Here is a 17,616-nt window from a genome sequence, read left to right as displayed (position 1 = left end):
CTGCAGCCAGAATGGTCCTCGACATCCCCTGCAACAGCCATATCACCGAACACCTCCAAGGACTCCACTGCCTCTCAATCAACAAAAGAATCACTTTCAAGCTCCTCATGCACGCTGACTAAGCTATCTATGACACAGGACCAGCATACCTGAACCACTGTTTCTCATTCCATGTACCCACCAGACACCTCCGCTCCACCCAGCTGGCCTTTGCCACCGTCTCTCGTAACTACAAGAGTAGAACCGGAGGAAGATGCTTCTACCTTGCCGCCAAGACTTGGAACACCCTGCCGCTCCACCTCAGACAATCCCAGTCGCTGACCAAATTCAGGAAGGATCTCAATGCCTGGCTCTTCGACCAAACCCCATGGCTCAGACAGATCAACAGTCCCCGTCACCCCCAGTGCCTTGAAACCCTCACAACTGGATAGCTGCGCTTTACAAGCCCTGATTAATTGATTGATGTGCTCCTATGGCCTATCTTGAGCATGGTTTGCAGCTTTGCCTGAGGTGGTGTCAAGTTTGGTTGTCTGCTCCATTTGGTCCTTATATCCACCACCTGCTTTGGACAGGTGGTACTATGCAGTAGGGGAGCTATTGCGTGTTTGATGAGGTTGGTCTGGGGGGAGGGGAGAGGTCTGTGGAGCAGGGAGGCTGTGACATTCATGGAGTGAGCTTTGGCTTCTTCCATGTGTTGGTGAAGGGGCGGACACGAGCCTGGCTGCTGAGGTTTTCCTGGATGAAGATCTACACCAGTAAAACTGGGATCTCAGTTTCCAGACCTAGCGCCAGATGTAGGTAATCCAGATTTACTGATTCTAAAATGCCGAATTTTACCGATTCGGTATTTTAGAATCGATAAATAGGATGTAGGTATCCATTCGGTATTTTGTACCGAATCGGTAAGATTCGGTAAATGCCGAATCGGTATTTACCGATTCTGTATTTCCCATTCATCCCTATGGGCCTCCAGGCCCAAAGGGATGAATGGGAATTACCGAATCGGCAAATACCGATTCGGTAAAATGGGCAACACATTCAAGGGTGACAGGGTGTCACATTGACACCCTGTTGCACCCCTGAATAGTGCATGGGTGCACATGTGGCACACATACATGCCCTAAGGGCATGCATGTCTGCCGCATGGCACTGTTAAAAAAGCACACAATTGCTTTTTTAACGGTTTTTGTTATTTACCACCAACTTGTAGTTAGTGGTAAATAACGAATCCTTACAAGTGAAAAGCACTCACTTGAGTGCTTCCTACATTAAGGATTCGGTAATTTACCGAATCGGTATTTAAGAATTCGGTAATTTACCGATTACTTAAATTACCGATTCGGTAACTTAAATTAGGCCCCTACATCTCAAATGCCTAATACCGGTCGGTAACGGCCGAAATTCGGTAATTTCGTCCGTTACCGACTAGTATTAGGCTTCCTACATCTGGCCCCTAGTAATTTGGGTTCATAAAAACTACTCATCGTAACCCAGAGGAGTATCGCCTTTGCAATACTGCTCAAGGAAACTTGTTATTAGTGCCGTAATGTGGAGCTTCCCCAAATACAGACATTGAAATATTGATTGTCTGAGAATATTAATACAGCACTGCCCACAAGAACATTCTATTAACGCTGTTCAGTCAAATTATATGTTTCACAACATGACTCCTTATTTCCATATTAGAAGACCAAAAGTACAATTTATAAGTCTTGGGTCACTTGATTCACATACACACTAATTACTAGTTTTAAAAAAGACAAAACCCATAGGTCGAGAGTCTGGAAGTGGCAAGTCCCCAGCCACATGCAAGTAAGAGTGATTTCCCTACCTATCTAGGTGCTCTGTTGTGCCACCCAGGAATGCCTATGTCCAGTTGGGAGATAATACACTCTGCTGGCTTACACCAATTTGTTTCTGGATACATGTGTCTAGTGTGAAATGTAAATACAGAGTTTCCCTTTCATTTGCAGTTTTCAATTATACGTAATACTTACTTCTGTCCAGGCAAGGTAGGAGGTCTGCTCTTACCTTCTTGGTCTGCTTCGCTGACACATCTGTTCTCTGGCTATACTTTGCATCTAATTCATCTCTTGAGTTTTGCAGGGTTTTCAGGTGTTGCACCTTGTGTCCAGGCCTTCCTGTCACCCCTCCATCATCCTCCTGTTCATGAACATCCTTCTTCTGCATGCTCCGGTACACTTTCATTGCACCATCTAACTTCATGGGCTGGAAAGTGCTTTCATGATCCTGTCTTTCAAATTCTTGGGATCTCTGTGGTGATTTCTGCCTGATTAAAAACCCAAAGAAGATTTTCCAAAACTTGACAATAAAAAATATACTTCTATATTCATTTCTCAGACTCTTCTAACACTGAAAGCAAATCTTTGTGAAAAATAAATACCCACAGTAGCTGAACTTAATGTAGAACTCTGTCACTGGAGACTTCTGTCATGTACAATAATAAACAAAGTAAGGGGACAACTCTCTCACAGGAGAGATTGCTTTTATATCCATGTGGTAGTCAAGATGCTTGTTCCAGATGGGACTGTACAATAACCAAGGAAGGTGTACATGAGTTTGACAAGGAAACAAACAGAATACCACTACCGGTTAGAAGCGGCTGATAATTGGTAAATGAGAGGACGCATAACCGTGCATCACGGTAAGACCAGCTCAGGAGGTGCAACTGTACTCCCTTTTCTGTCAATTGCCTATACATTACCTGCTCTATGGAAAGTATCAGACTTAGGGACTTGCAACTCCATTCCCACGATTCCTCCAATCCTTATGATAGAAGGAGTTTTGTGGATGGTGCCCTTTTGTAAATCATCATATTTCTTGTAACTGACGACATCGTTTTAGAGGGGTCGGAGTGACCGTGGGTACTTGCACAGTTGACTTGCACCACAATCAGTAGATGCAAACTAAATGAGGGTGTGAGTGTGTGCCATTGTTTTGCATCCCTTTGTGAATATAGATGGGTCACAGGTGTGCGGAGTCAGAGTTTTGTGCATTTGCACAAACACAAGTTAGAAAAAAACATACATTTGACTATATTTATACATTTCATAATTACGGAAGCATACATCAAGTTTTTCTTTCCTTAAACGGTTTCTGAATTAGCAACTTTACCTTTAAGTATTGGTTTCCAACATGAGAGCAGCTATCCCTTCGTTGAGCCATTGTATCATCCTATCGCTATCTTTGACCAGCATAACCCGCTTGTTCCTATCAAGACCCTTCCAAAAGTCGTATACTATTGTCCTATCAGGATCCATTGACTTTTTCCTATTATCAACCTTGGAATTACCGACAATTCCATCAGGAAACGCATAGCAATCATCTAAGGATTGTAGAAGAATCACTAAGGAAGAAACTGTACAGGTACATATGTATCAGAATTAATTCCCAATCCGATGAATGTTGCACTGTCATCCTATGCCCAAGAGACGTCTTCCTACCTCTGAAGCTGCTCCCTGATCTCCAGCTCCCACTGTCGCAGCAGCTGCTCTCTGGCCTCCAGCTCCTGCTCCTTCTGCAGCCGTCTCTCCTCCTCTTGCCTCTTCCATTCCTCTGCCTTTGCTGCCATGATTCTTCTTTTCTGCTCATCCGGCTTTCTTGAGTTCCAAATAATTCTCTGTTGAAAAGTGTTGGTAGAGGGTGAGTAAAAAACTCTATATCGCTCTAGCTTACGCCTCAATGGAAGAATGGTCTGGCCTTTGAGACAGTTTAAGTTGTTTCCTCAGCCTATTGTGCTCCAAAAAATGTACATATTATACATAAATGGGCATTGGGTCAGCAGGCTTCATTCACTGGGCTGCTGAATTGTCATTCTAATTTTGCATTAAGCCCACAACATACAGCTTGGGCCAATAAGTCAACCCACTTCACCGAACGGCTCCTCCTCCTTGAGCAACTAAGCGTCTCTATATGGTTCACATCCACATAGTTTGTTTCTTTAAAGTGACAAAACTCTTTCAAAGTGTGCTTTTAGAAAATATATATGGCGAGTCTCCTTGTTGCCTTTACAAAAAATAGTTAACTGAATAGCACAACTGGAAGAATTGACTTTATTTAAAAAAAAATATTAATTAAAACACAACATCCCTATTAGAGCAGCCACATTAGTGAATAATTTTACGGTAACCCTTTTTATTGCAAGCATATAGAGGCCACAGTTAGCTAGCAACATGTTTTCTTTAACTTTTTTTATTGTTGTGGCACATGCTTGTAACAAAAGCAGACAAATGTTGCACGTTTCAACAGCATGAAAATTCAAGACTTATCGACTTTGCCAATGCTTGATTGTACTGTGAAAATAAATTCCCAAAAACAGTAGTTTATTTACGGAATATTAAAAAACAAAATGATGCACACTAAGTTTTATACCTTCGTTTTGGGGACTTCATATTTTCCCTTCAAGTGTCCGGGATGAGGGACTTGGCAGGGAAAATGAGTTAGTAGGCTCACACCGTGTATAGGATAGCGAAAGCAGAAAAAAACAGAAAATGTAAAGGAGGTGAATGGTGGGGCACTCCAGGTGTTTTGGACAAGAATCCTCACTCATCCACGGGTTACATGCTTCATCATTGGGTCCTCCACACACTGGGACAGCAAGGTACCCAGTGTGGGTTACAAGTTTCCAGAAGGGAAGGAGCGGGAGTGTTTTATGTGGCACGTCTATGTCCTAAGGGCATACAAATTACTGTTTACAAAACACTAACTTAAAACTTTAAGAAAGAACATTTTCATGTAGATAAAACAGATGTTAAGATCAATAGAAACATGCCTTAAATAGCATTCGCAGTATAACCAGTAAAAATTGATTTACTAATAAGGTATCTGTTTAGCGATGGGCATCTAATAAAAGAGAAGGATGAGATGGTGCACATTATATTTATAGTGTCTGGATGAACATTCTATCACTTTATGATGTATTCAGTATTATTTAAAGGGCTGCATGTTTGGGTAGCAAATAAAAGTTATTTCATAATGGTAGCCTCGGGTCTTGTAATGAAATCGAAAATGGACAACCCTCTCCCCAAGTTTTCATCAACCACAATCCTGATTCCGCCAAACATGCACGGCATTATTGTTCATATAATATTCTATATGGCTGTAGCAAAGGCCTTGGCGACAGAAGATTGGGTAGAGCTCGACAGGATCAAGGCCAGTAGGCCACTCACCCTATTGGAAGTGACATATACAAAAGTATATTTTTCCACAACAAATGTTCTTGCTGCCACCACTGCCAGTCTAGTGTAATCCAGTGAGTTGACTGTTGTCACCCTTGCTATGAAAGGTGCACTTGGTACTACTCTCCAGAATACAGAGCAAATGTAAATCTCAACTGCATTGGCCCTCAGTATGTACACATTATTATTGTTCATGCTGAGCCCAAGCAAAATTTACCCAAAACTCCAGAGACATGCTCGGGGTAATTCAGGTCATGGGTGCACTCTCGCAAAACCATGCATGAAATTTCTTCAGATAACCCACCTAGATCTTTTGATCTGGATCCTTTTGGAGAAGGCCTCTCCTCAGATTAGCAAAAGCCGCAGCAAATACATCTATGTTCCTGTATTTTAGCCCAACCATGTGCACCATTGTCGTCTTGGGAGTGTGCGGGTTGGTATTTATAGATCAAAGGTCATATATGTCAGTAAACTAAACATACATTCAAAAGACTGGCCCAAACTCGACATAACAGTTGGAATCTTGGAGCACAGACACCGAGTCCTTTTGGGGAATTTAATGTTATTTGGTGGCTCACACCCTCAAAGAATTAGACCAACCCCTAGGGTAGAGTTTTTAGCAGTCATCTATTGCAACAGAAAAAAATGAGCAAATAATATGAAATAAGCAGATATTGTCTAAGGAATGCTGCTTCATACCAAGACACAACTACCTTGTTCATGTAGAATCATGCCATAGATTTCAAATACAATTAACTCTTCAGTACCTCACGCCACTCATGCTCTGGGTGGGAATTTATCTAAATCTACATCAATCCTAGCACTCATTGCCTTATCACAAGTGCTAGCCCTGCCTCTAGGAACTATTCTAAATGTTCCCAAGTACCAATAAGCGTTAACTATGAAGTCAAGTCCCTGTAATGAGATTAACTACCTGAGCAACGTGGGGTTCTCACCCTTCAGAGTCATGAACCACTTGAAAGGCTTGTGATCCTTCTGGACAACAATCTTTGTGCCAAATAAGTACTCCTGGAACCCTGAAGGGTCCTGAGTATGGAAACATAAATCTTCTCAATAACAGGCCAGTTCTGGTCTTAAGAAGCAGTCTGAAATTGATGAATGCAACAGGGCAATCTCTGCCCTTGTCATTGAGTTGAGATCTCACTCAAGCATCAGCCTGTACCACAAAGGACTGACCACAGCAAGGAGCCTTCAAACCAGGAACATTTCACAGTGCATTCTTTAGGTTCTTGAAAGACTTGTGACACACAGCAGGGCTTTCCGGGTTATCTCTGGGAGTCCAGGGCTATCAACAGGGCAAATATATTTCCATAACATCTGGTGAGACCTAGAACAGCTTACACAAGGGTCTGTGTTGTCAGGAATACCCAATCTAACAAAGCCTGTATCTTGCCCTATTTCCCATCCTCTTCCTCATAAGCATGATAAACCATTGAGAACTGACCCACCAGGCACTTGGTAGTCTTGATGGTCAATTTGGTCCTCCATATCTTTACTGTCATCTACGCTAGGTGATTTAGGTGGTCATCCCATAAATTTCTGTAAACAGCAATGTCATTGAGGTAGGCCACACAGAACTTTCACAGGCAACCATGCTCTAACAACACATAGTTGACCAGGTGCGGAAAAGAGACAGAAGCATTCTTAAGCCTAAAGGGCATAATCCTGCTAAATGATACAGGCCCTCTGGTCTAGAGATAATGATCTTCTCCTTGGCACTAGGTAGCAGAGCAATCTGGCACTAGGTAGCAGAGCAATCTGTCAGTAGCCACTGATTAGCCGCACCCATGCTGTACACTAGCTCATCAGCTTATGGTGTGTGTTTCAGTGTTGGCCACCTTATTGAGAGCCCTTTTTGTCCATACAAAATTCTAGGTAATTGACCTTGCTTTGGAAGCAACACCACTGCTTTGGCCAATGGGTTTAGAGAATGCTGAAAGTCTCTAGTGCCCAGCATCTTGGCTATCTCTTCCTTGATGCACATCTAGCCCCAGTGTGAAATTTGCTCTTCCAATTTATGGTAAAGCCAGGTAAGTGTTAGCCTTTTTCAACCTTGTTTAACATAAAAAAAGCCTTTTTTAGAACTGTCAGAAATAGCAAAAGACTCCAACATTCCCACTTTATAGAAATGAATATCGAGGACGCGGTCTCCGTTACGATATGCATCGCGTCCTCTGAAGCGCTTACACGCTCGCATACGTTTTTATAAACAAACATTACCGGCAGCCTTCAACTAATGCTGACCGCAACTCACTTGACCTCCATATTCCCCAAAAAATGTCCAGGCCCAAACGCGAGCAGTCGCACCCATGGGACACCGACACATTAGCGACAGAAAAAAAGCACTGCAAGATCCTCGAACGCGCCTGGAGGCGTTCCTACGACCCTTTAGCAAAGAACAGTTATAGGTCAGCCACTAAAGCATATCATAAACTGATAAAAAAAACGAAGGCTGCATTCTATACCAACTTGATTAATTCCAGTCACAATCCTTCCAAAACCATCTTTTCCTTGATAAAAGATATGACCAAAGCCCCAGAGGGAACTAACAACACAATTGCCTCCAACTCGCAGTGCGAAGATCTGGCCCTTTTTTCACTAATAAAGTTCAGGAGATCTATAATATGTTGGACACTAGAAGGCCCACCTCGACCCCTGGCCAAGCGACCTATCCACTTGACTCCCTTGATCCTTTACAAATCCTCCTACCCATTACACATAAAGATCTCGAATTCCTGGCCACAAAGGTGAAGTCTCGGTCTCCTGATGATCCTGTTAAACCGGACTTCTTTAGGCTTCTCCAGGACTCCATCCTGAATGAGGGACGGGCACTGATTAATAGATCAATTCTGTCATCCACTATTCCCAGGTCATGGAAGCATGCCAAAGTCATCCCCCCGCTGAAGAAGCCTACCCCGGACACTTCCCGCCCAGAAAACTTTAGACCTATTTCCCTCCTGCCGTACCTGGCCAAGGTGATGGAAGCTCATGTGAACTCCATCCTGACCAGTTACCTGGAAACTAATGGGATTCTAGATGAGTCGCAAAATGGCTTCCGGGCTAAACATAGCACGGAGTCAGCCTTATTGGCAGTCACGGAACAACTGAGGGCCTCACAAGACCTAGGGAACACCTCAGCTCTGATCCTGCTTGACCTGAGCGCGGCGTTCGACACGGTCTCTCACAAGATTTTGCTCAAACGTCTCGTGGAGATCGGGGTCAGAGATAGGGCCCTTGCCTGGTTTGCGTCGTTTCTATCTGACCGCTCCTTTCAGATCTATGCTCCACCTTACTCATCTAGCAGGCTCCCTCTCAATTGCGGTGTCCCTCAGGGCTCTGCCCTCAGCCCCACGCTGTTTAACGTGTACGTCCGCCCCCTGGCCCTCCTGGCCAGGAAACGAAAGATCAAAATGATCTCCTATGCGGACGACACGCAGCTTATCTTCACCTTCTCTAATGACACCACGCTCGACCAGGCCAAATTTCAGGAAGACGTTCTGGCCATTTCAAACTGGATGTTGGAGAATTATCTCCAGCTTAACTCCTCTAAAACAGAGGTGCTCCTGATGGGACGTGACTTACAGAAGTGGGACCATCAGTGGTGGCCTCCGTCTATGGGTCTCCCCCGAAACCTAAGGAGGCTGTTAAGAATCTGGGTGTTTTAATGGACAACTCACTTTCTTTTGAGTCGCATGCAAAAAAGGTTGCTGGTACCTGTTTCGGCCGCCTATGTTGCATTAAATCCATTTTGGGCTTCTTCGAGCCACCCACCCGTCCAGTCCTTGGTCTTATCCCACCTAGACTACTGTAATGGACTATTGCTGGGAAACAACAAGTCAGTGACCAAAAGACTCCAGAGGGCTCAAAACGCAGCTGCCCGCACTCTCTTTGCCCTACCTAAACACTGCCACACCTACATCTCCTGCGCTGGCTACACTGGAGGCCGGTGAAACAAAGAATCGAATTTAAGACCCTTTGTCTAACCCATAAAATTCTATATGGCCAGGGCCCTCAAATACTGAAGGTACTCTGCACCCCCTACGCCCCCACACGGGCCTTATGCTCTGCTGATATCCATCTTGCCCGTACCATCAAGGTACGCAAGAGCAGAGCTGGCGGACAATCTTTCAGGTCCCTAGCCCCTGCCCTATGGAATTCCATCCCTGTTGAGGCACGCGCTATACAAAACCACTGGCTCTTCCGGAAACATATTAAAACCTGGCTGTTCGCCTCTATTTAGGGGGTCGACCCTTCGGCTGTCCTACAGTGTTCTCTCTGTCCGCCTTCCGTGCTGTGCTTCTCTGGCCGGTTTGTCTGCAAGCGCTGGGACGCCCTGTTGCTGGGGCAGCCATGCGCTATACAAGCAAATTTAACATAACATAACATAACGAAGAGAAAGCTCCTTAATCGCATTTCCCTGTTGCAGCTTAGCAATGGAAGCCAAATTCCCAATGTCAACAAAGAGGTAACGCACATCACCGCATAGCGGGAATGAGTCCTCAATGAGTCATCAGCTAGGAAGGTGAGCGACCTTCCTTTGTTTTGAAGCTACCCTGCGGCTCCTGAATGCGTTGCTATAACGGCTAAAACAGCTCTTCGCTCAAGCAAAAACGGCTGCATTGGACACACAATTTACCGGAGCAAGTATTTCTTTGAAATATTTAATACTTCAGGTCTCTCTAGTACTCATATTGATATTTGCCAAAATATTCAGAAAGTTCTTCATAAATAAGACTGGAACACTCAGAACTGTGAGTTTGTCCTGAGCTATTAATTCTTTAGAGAAACCCTCTCTATGACTACAAAAACCAATAATCCTCTTCCACAATATAAAGACCTTATGGGGAAAAACATTAGGAGGTTTCTTGAAGAGGAATGTAGATCCTCAGTTAAGGAGGCGTTGGATGCCGCACTTACCAAACGAAAGAGGGAAAGCCCCACGGAGGAGAACTTTTTCTACCTCTCAGAAGGGGACTCCCTCTCTACCTCAGAACCCCAAAAACGAGGGAAAGTTTTCCAAAAGAGGAAACACTTAGAGGAGGCTTCTAACCACACCTACCACCCAGATAGTCCTCACGCTATAGTAGAAAATGGTGCTCTTAGCACAGGAGGGAAAGGCCACCCTCTGGGGCACATAGAAAAGTTACCCGTTGCGGCATGATAGAAAGAAGTGACCCTTATGGCCCAGGAGAAAGAAATGATGTTCTTAATTCCTTTTTGGAGAACTTTGATTATGATGAGATGCAAATGGATGAATTTATATTCAATCCAGAAGACACTTTTGATACTATTGAAATGCTAGACCACGATCTGGAGCAATCTTCAATTTCTTCAGAGATTAAAGACACCTTTGGAAGAGAAATGTTTAATTCCCCCACCATTAGGCACCCATTAGGCACCCACGTAGTGCAGAATGATGGCCTAAAGATCACGTAACCAAGTATTTGAGACAGTGGGTATGTAAAGTACTGGACAAAAAAACTTCTAATCTGATGAGAAAGGAATGCACAAGACCCTCAACCGGGACAAAGTTTGTAATACACCCAACCTAGATCCAGAATTAATTACATTCTTGTTTAGGTTTGGGAAGGATCCTAGGAAGAGCATTGAGAAATGTCTAAAACAATGCTAGGACAAACTCCTGAACACACTCGGCCTGCTTAGCCGCATATTGGATATGGCTGAGGAAGCAAGAGGAAGTAATACATACGTGAATATCGACCTCTTGAGAGGCTGGTCCCAGCGTGCTATATGCCTTCTAGGGAATGCCAACACTAACCTAATCACTGAAAGACGTAAAGCAAATTTACTAAGGATAAACCCAAAACTAGCTGACTTATCCTCTAGGGAGGATGTGGGTGACACAAAGGGTGTTCTTTTTGGAGACAATGTTTGTTAAGTTGCTGGGAAAGTATGTCTCCACCTTCACAGCTTTTAGCCAAGCTCAATCCAATATACGTAGAGTCTTCGGCTAACGCTCCCTTTTTGTACGGACTGACAGGAGAGGACCGGCTGTCAGCCATGAAACATACATGTCCGACTTCTACCCACAAGATTAGAGAGGACCCTCTAGTTACTACAGAGGCTATTGTCAGAACTCTAATTTTACCCCCCAAATGGAAGAGGCTCTTATTCCCGTGACGGAAGATCAAGATCTTCTAACCAAGGATAGCAAGACAATTTTACACCCCATAAAAGTAGAAGGGAGACAAAATCTTTCACCCTTAACTGGGAGAAGATAACACAACATCCTCCTTGGTTTCTAGAAACAGTAATGGGTTTCAAGATAGATTTCTGGGATTATCCAGTCCAATCCAAAATTCCCAGAGGAATGATTGTGGATGGATAGCAGATGAGATTAATAGATTGAAGTGTCACAAATGTTAGAAAAAGAAGCTCTAAAGAAAATGTCAGACTGAGAAACCTTAGAAAAGGGATTTATAAGCACAATCTTATTGGTAAAAACAAAGGTCAAAGGTTGGCGCCCAGTTATAAATCTCAAAGAACTAAACCCATTTTTAAACTACAGACATTTCAAGATGGAAGGTATCCATCTTTTGAGAGACATCTTACAAACCAAAGATTGGCTGATAAAGTTGGATCTCAAAGATGCCTACTTTACAATACCTATGCACAAGGACAGTCAGAAGTATCTCAATTTTTCCTGGAAAGAGACGCTTTATCAATTCCTATGCCTCCACTTCGGACTGTCCTCAGCTCCATGGTGCTTTTCCAAAGTGCTCCTATCTGTCGTAAGCTTTCTGAGAGAAAGGGGAGTGCGACTCATCATATACCTAGATGGCATTCTCATTATTTCTCAGAAGTTGTGATTCATTTATCCTGGGCAATAATCCTTATGGATAGTCTGGGATTTCAAATAAATACCATTTTATTTCAACTGTTTCTACCACGCAAGAAAGTCTCAAAAATTAAGAAAGAAATAAAGGCAGTCCTACCCAAAGATTCCATTCTTCTAAGAGACCTGGTGAGAGTCCTGGGTCTTCTTTCTTCCTTAATTCAAGCAGTTTACCCTGGCCCCCTCCAGTACAGAGCACTTCAGAGATTGAAAGTGTGGGGTTTAAGAAAAGGTCTTTGAAATGGGGACACATTACCCCTATCCGAAGATGCCCAGGAAGTCCTGCTTTGGTGGCTGAGGAATCTCGAAGCATGGAACGGGAAAGCCATCTTTGGGAATGTCCCGGATTATATCCTAGACTCGGATATAAGCAACCGAAGCTGGGGAGTCCCGTTAGACAATCTAGTGTAGTGTAGTTCCTATATCCCTAATAGGCTCTGCGCATTGGAATAATATACACTATTGTTTTGACATAGGACTGAGGCTGGTATGTCTCTATCGAGTACATTAAACTTAATTGTGTGTGCCAGCTAACTCAGAGGTCACTAGAAACTTTCTCGAATGAACAAGAAGGGATTAGTTTCTGACAACCGCATAAGCATGAAAACTTTATTTCCCTTAGAGTCGGAACAATATCTTCAGAGTCGTGGAAACAATAGATAACTATTTCACTCAGTCAATTGTGCATGCTTTGTTTCTACAGAATTGCACAGAAATAGAGAGACAAGTTTTTCAATAAAAAGGGGTTTATTGAACAGTCTTCTTTCTCATGCAAGAGATATGAACTGCTACAATTGTTAGACAGAATGCGAAGTATAATGCATACAGCGTAAACAGTAATATAAAATAATACGGTAATAGCATGATCTGTTGCTATGACATATATAAAAATACATACATAAATAACACAGGCTAAAATACTCAACTGGTGCTTCTAAAATAATCTTACCCCAGTGTACCTAACCTAGTACGAGGGAAGAAGTAGGTGCTGTCTTAGCATAAGTTTAGTTTAGTTTAGTTTTGCCAAGAATTGCCAAAAGTTTCTATAGGTTCTAATCAGCTCCATACCTTAGAATGAGGTTGGTATCTCTTTCCCGGGACTCGATTTCCCAACACCCCACAAGGGGAGTCAGAAACACTGGATCTGGATTCTCGGCAGCAGGATGACAGCTTAGTCGAACTGCACCAAACCACACCATGCTTTGCCATAGCAAGTGAAGGTATACTTATACCTTGAAGGTATTTAGGAATGCCAGTATCGATGTAGAAGTCGGGCATATGAACATCATGAATGAACCCCTAAGGAATTGATGTTCATGCATAATAAATGAGTTCTTGCAGAAATCAATATCCAGGCAAGGGGAAGTCCCTAAGAGTCTGGTTTTCCAAGAAGTCGTTGTGACGTAGATGAACGGATGTAAGTAGCCATGCCTGTATTTGGGTAGCATGGGCTATGCCTAAATAAGGACTGGATATCTATGCCTTTATAAGGGCAATGTGAAATGTACCTACAAAAGGGCATGAAACTGGAAATTCATACGTAATCTAAATCGATACACAACACTCACTCCACTTTCGTATGTACGACATTACTAAATTCTAAACATGATAACATATCTGAAAATGTATCTACACACGGAGTGCGCAAAGCATGTTACAAACACATTGTAAAAAATGTATTCAAATTATTGCATAGGTGCTATACACATTAAAGCAAGTATTCATTCTAAGCATATGTATTACATTTTAAATGCTAACTGAATGAATCACAAACATAAACATTTATGAAATGGCTCGAAAATACAGAAAAAAAGGGGCGAAACCATTTCATGTCCGATTACATAAAACTGTTTGTATGTGGACAAGGTCATACATTGTTTCTGAAAGTATTCAAAGAAATCTTGTTCTCTATGAATAGTTCTACTATAAGCAGATTTATTTTGCCAAAAATGAAAAAATACTAATTTAGAAAAAAATTCATCATAGGAAAAAGTTCCAAAGTTAGTTCCTTGTTTTGAAAAAATGAAGGTCAAATTCAAAGTTTCTCAGAACACCGTGTGCCAAAATCAAAAGTCAGTGTTAGGGCTGGGAGAAAACAAGAAATCTTCTATGTCTGTCTACCATTGTAAGCGAAAGTTGGATTACCTCGTTTAGAAGATTAACCGCACATAGATGTGAAGCATCGCCTTCAGCATTGGTCGCAACAGCAATGTTCGTATCCGATGTTACCTGCGAGCCTGATGTTTCCTCTCGTACCTCAGCAGTTGCAATTTGCGTCTGTGAGATCTCAATGAATGCCGTCATCAGAATTGGTAGCAGCTGGGGACAACACAGAGCATGGGCCGTTACGGGGTCTAGCAAAGTATTAACATCCATTGGCATGACTAATGGGAGTGTCAGACAAGTGTCTAGCATGCATTCTTCTCCACGTAGCAGGCAGCTTAGAACAGATAAGATGCAATCTTGCCAGATTGGTCTGAATGACAGAAACCATGTGGTATTTAATTCTCGTAGATGAGGTAACCCCAGAATTTGAATGATGTGCTCACGACACTTCATCGCCAGTAGAGTTGTCTCCATGGAGAAATGGTTGTCGCAGGAGATTTGCCTTGCCATATCGTAGCAGAAGGAGCAAAAATAGTATCCCTGCAACAAGTCCCAAAAGGAGGGGCAGTCCACCAAACAGAGAGTGCACGAAGTTTAAATTGATTACGAAGCCTGCTTGAAAAGGTGCTAACAGTCTGGAAAACACGCTCTTAAACACATGTACAATACCGCTCGTATCAGACATGTTTAAGATATGACTCAACATTTCTGAGAAATGTATAGGGCAGTTTGTAGTCAAAAGGGCATGTATCTCGGCAGAAGTCCTTGAAATTTGTAGATCATAGGTTTCTTTGGTCGAGGTTCGCTGGGATCCTCAGAAAATATATCAAAGTTAATGAACTAGCCAGAGGTAGTTCTGTCAATGGTGGGGATTGCATCCGGATTTGTTGAAATTGCTGGGACCACTGGATCACTTGTTACTTAGTTGTAGACAGGTGTTTCATGACGAGCTGTTATTTGGGTCTCAAGAGGGACAAGTTCCATAGCTTTGTTGCTTAGTCCTTCTTTTCTCACTGCAGATTCCTCAATGGTGATGAGTCTCTCAGTTTGAAACTCTTGGATTGTAGCTAGCGGAGTGCGTCTGCTACATTGGAGCCCACTTGGTCTACTGCTTCGTATCGGCCACATAGTATGGTTTGATCAGGTCGATGGACACAAATCGGTTCTCCATTTTACCAGCAAGGGGCGGAAGTAAAACTGTTCTTGATCCGAGGATAGCTAGGACAGGTACTGGTTGTCTGTAAGTAGGCCCAATTCCTTCTTGTCCGTGATCATTTCTCTGACTAGATCACCAAGCTTTGGGATCCAGACAGGCCTTGCTGGAACGGCTGGTTTTTCCCCAGTGGTGGTTGGCTTCAGGAACACGTTGCTTTGTTTCGTTCTTAGTTCATTTAAGTCTTTGATATCAAAAGTAATTTGTTCCACCACTGATGTGTGACCATCAAGGTCCGAGACCAACATTCGTGTCCCAAATAGGACCTCATATGGAGTGATACCCCCTTAGAGAACTTCTTGGCAAGTTGTTAAGACTACGTTGGACACTTATTAGATGTTTGACCCACCCGTCACCCGTCTAGCTGTCATAGACTGCTTTATGTCCCGGTTTTTTCTCTTCACAACCAAATTTCCCTCAGGATGGAATGGACTGGAGTACCGCAATGCAACGCCCAAACTTGCCATGGCTTCTTTGTAAGCCCAGAGCTAAACACAGGACTCTGGTCAGAATGTAGTGTGCCAATTGCGTATGTGCCGATAAATACTCTCAAATCTTTTACAACAGTTCGAGCATCAGCCGAGCGCTGAGGCCACATCCAAAGGAACCTAGAACACGAATCCACTGCGACCTTGATATGTTTATAGTTATCATCCCTTTGTAAGAGACCACGGTGGTCCAGGTAAACACACGCTAATGGTTTATCTAAGATTAACAGGGGCATCTGCGCAGGACGTTTCACAGTAGAGACTTTTATCTTCTGGCATATTTCACAATCCAAAACATAGTTTCGGTTTGTTTCCTAATACCTGGCCACAGATACCTCTGTTTTAATAATAATACTGTGGTGGAAACACCTGCATGAGCAGAGGTGAGCCCTTCATGTGCTGCTAGGATTAGTCCTAATCTATGTTCCATGCTTGGAATGACCCTATCCCCCACTCTAGGGATTCGAGCAAACAGAACATTATTTGTATGAGTTATATATGAGTATTTAAGTGAAAACCCTTTAGGTAACACTGCACCACTGCCTATGCTTGTAGCATTGACAGCAAGCATTATTTCACTGTCTATTTTCGTTTTTTGAACAAGTGATTGCAGCTATGGAAGCCGATTGCACAGCCCCCTTCGCGGCTTCATCAGCCAATGAATTCCCTTCAACGTGAACGCCATCACGTTGATGACTCAGCATGTGTATCACGTGAGTGTTTTGTAGTCCGTTTCACAACTGAACTACCTGTTCCCAAATCGTTTTATGCTTGATTGTGCCACCTTTTGCATCTTTGAACCCGTTTCGAAGCCAATACTGTAAATATTCACGGTAAGATTGGACACAATAGAAAGAATCGCACACTATGAGTGTGGGGAATTCGCGATCCGTATTTTCTAGTGCCATTTTGAATGCTTGTAGTTCAGCTCGCTGAGCTGTACAATCTCCTAGAGATTGTGTTTTTGTGACCATAGGTCTAAATTTGCCATTGAGCATACGACCTTTAACGATCGCCCATGCAGCACTATAAGTTTGTTTACCCCCCCCCCCCGTAGCGGTTTGTGCTGATCCGTCAGTATAAATTATGCATTCATACTGGTCTAGAGGCAGAATTTCAGTAGGCAGAGGACATTCTAGTTCGTATTGTAGAAATGTTTGTGTTTTTAAATAGGGATCAAAAACGTATTCAACATCAGTTGCAGTAAGAGAATTAACCCATTGTATCCATCTCGGATGTAAAGCTTTAGCATTTGGAATGCTCGCTTTTGTCACTGCCTCTGAGGCTCATACAGGGGTTACGACCATAATGCGTTTCCCCTGTGCTAGAGCTCTTTCTCTTGCTACAGCGGTTTGAACTGCTGTCAGAATTTTTTCTGTAGAAGTGAATTTCATTTCTGCTTGTGTGTACAAATGTGATTTGTATGCAATTGGTACTTTTTCACCTTCGTTAAAAGTTAAGTAGGTGAATCCGCACTGACCCGGAACGATTCGGATCACTAATTTGCATACGTTTACGCATGTTTGTAAATGTTTGATTGCTAACATGTTTGTTTGAAGTGAACGCAATATTTCTGTGTGTTCTTTTTTCCAATGAAAGATTTTAAAATCAGGTCTGATTAATTCATAGAGAGGTTTAACCCTTTCTGCGTAGTTTAGAATGTAAGTTGTTCAGAAATTCAGGAAACCTAGAATCAACTGTAAGTTTTTCAGCGTTTTTGGAGGTTGGAGCAGT

The 17,616-nt window shown here is 42.9% G+C and overlaps 1 protein-coding gene across 1 annotated transcript in view; it reads right to left on the bottom strand.

The window, feature by feature from the left end:
• The window catches only part of LOC147734766 (uncharacterized), a 225,695-nt gene that overhangs the window by 96,654 nt on the left and 111,425 nt on the right, over positions 1-17,616 (bottom strand). Inside the window, exons 10-11 of the mRNA XM_086953045.1 lie at positions 3,465-3,640; positions 2,032-2,290 (exon numbers count right to left, since the gene is read on the bottom strand). Coding sequence (XP_086809171.1) covers positions 2,032-2,290; positions 3,465-3,640 — 435 coding nt within the window. The remainder of the gene's footprint in view (positions 1-2,031; positions 2,291-3,464; positions 3,641-17,616) is intronic.

The sequence above is a fragment of the Lissotriton vulgaris genome, chromosome 1_2 (assembly GCF_964263255.1).
Source record: "Lissotriton vulgaris chromosome 1_2, aLisVul1.2, whole genome shotgun sequence".
Taxonomy (NCBI): Eukaryota; Metazoa; Chordata; class Amphibia; order Caudata; family Salamandridae; genus Lissotriton; species Lissotriton vulgaris.
The sequence above is the reverse complement of the archived record's forward strand: the minus strand, read 5'-3'. Positions and strand labels throughout refer to the sequence as shown.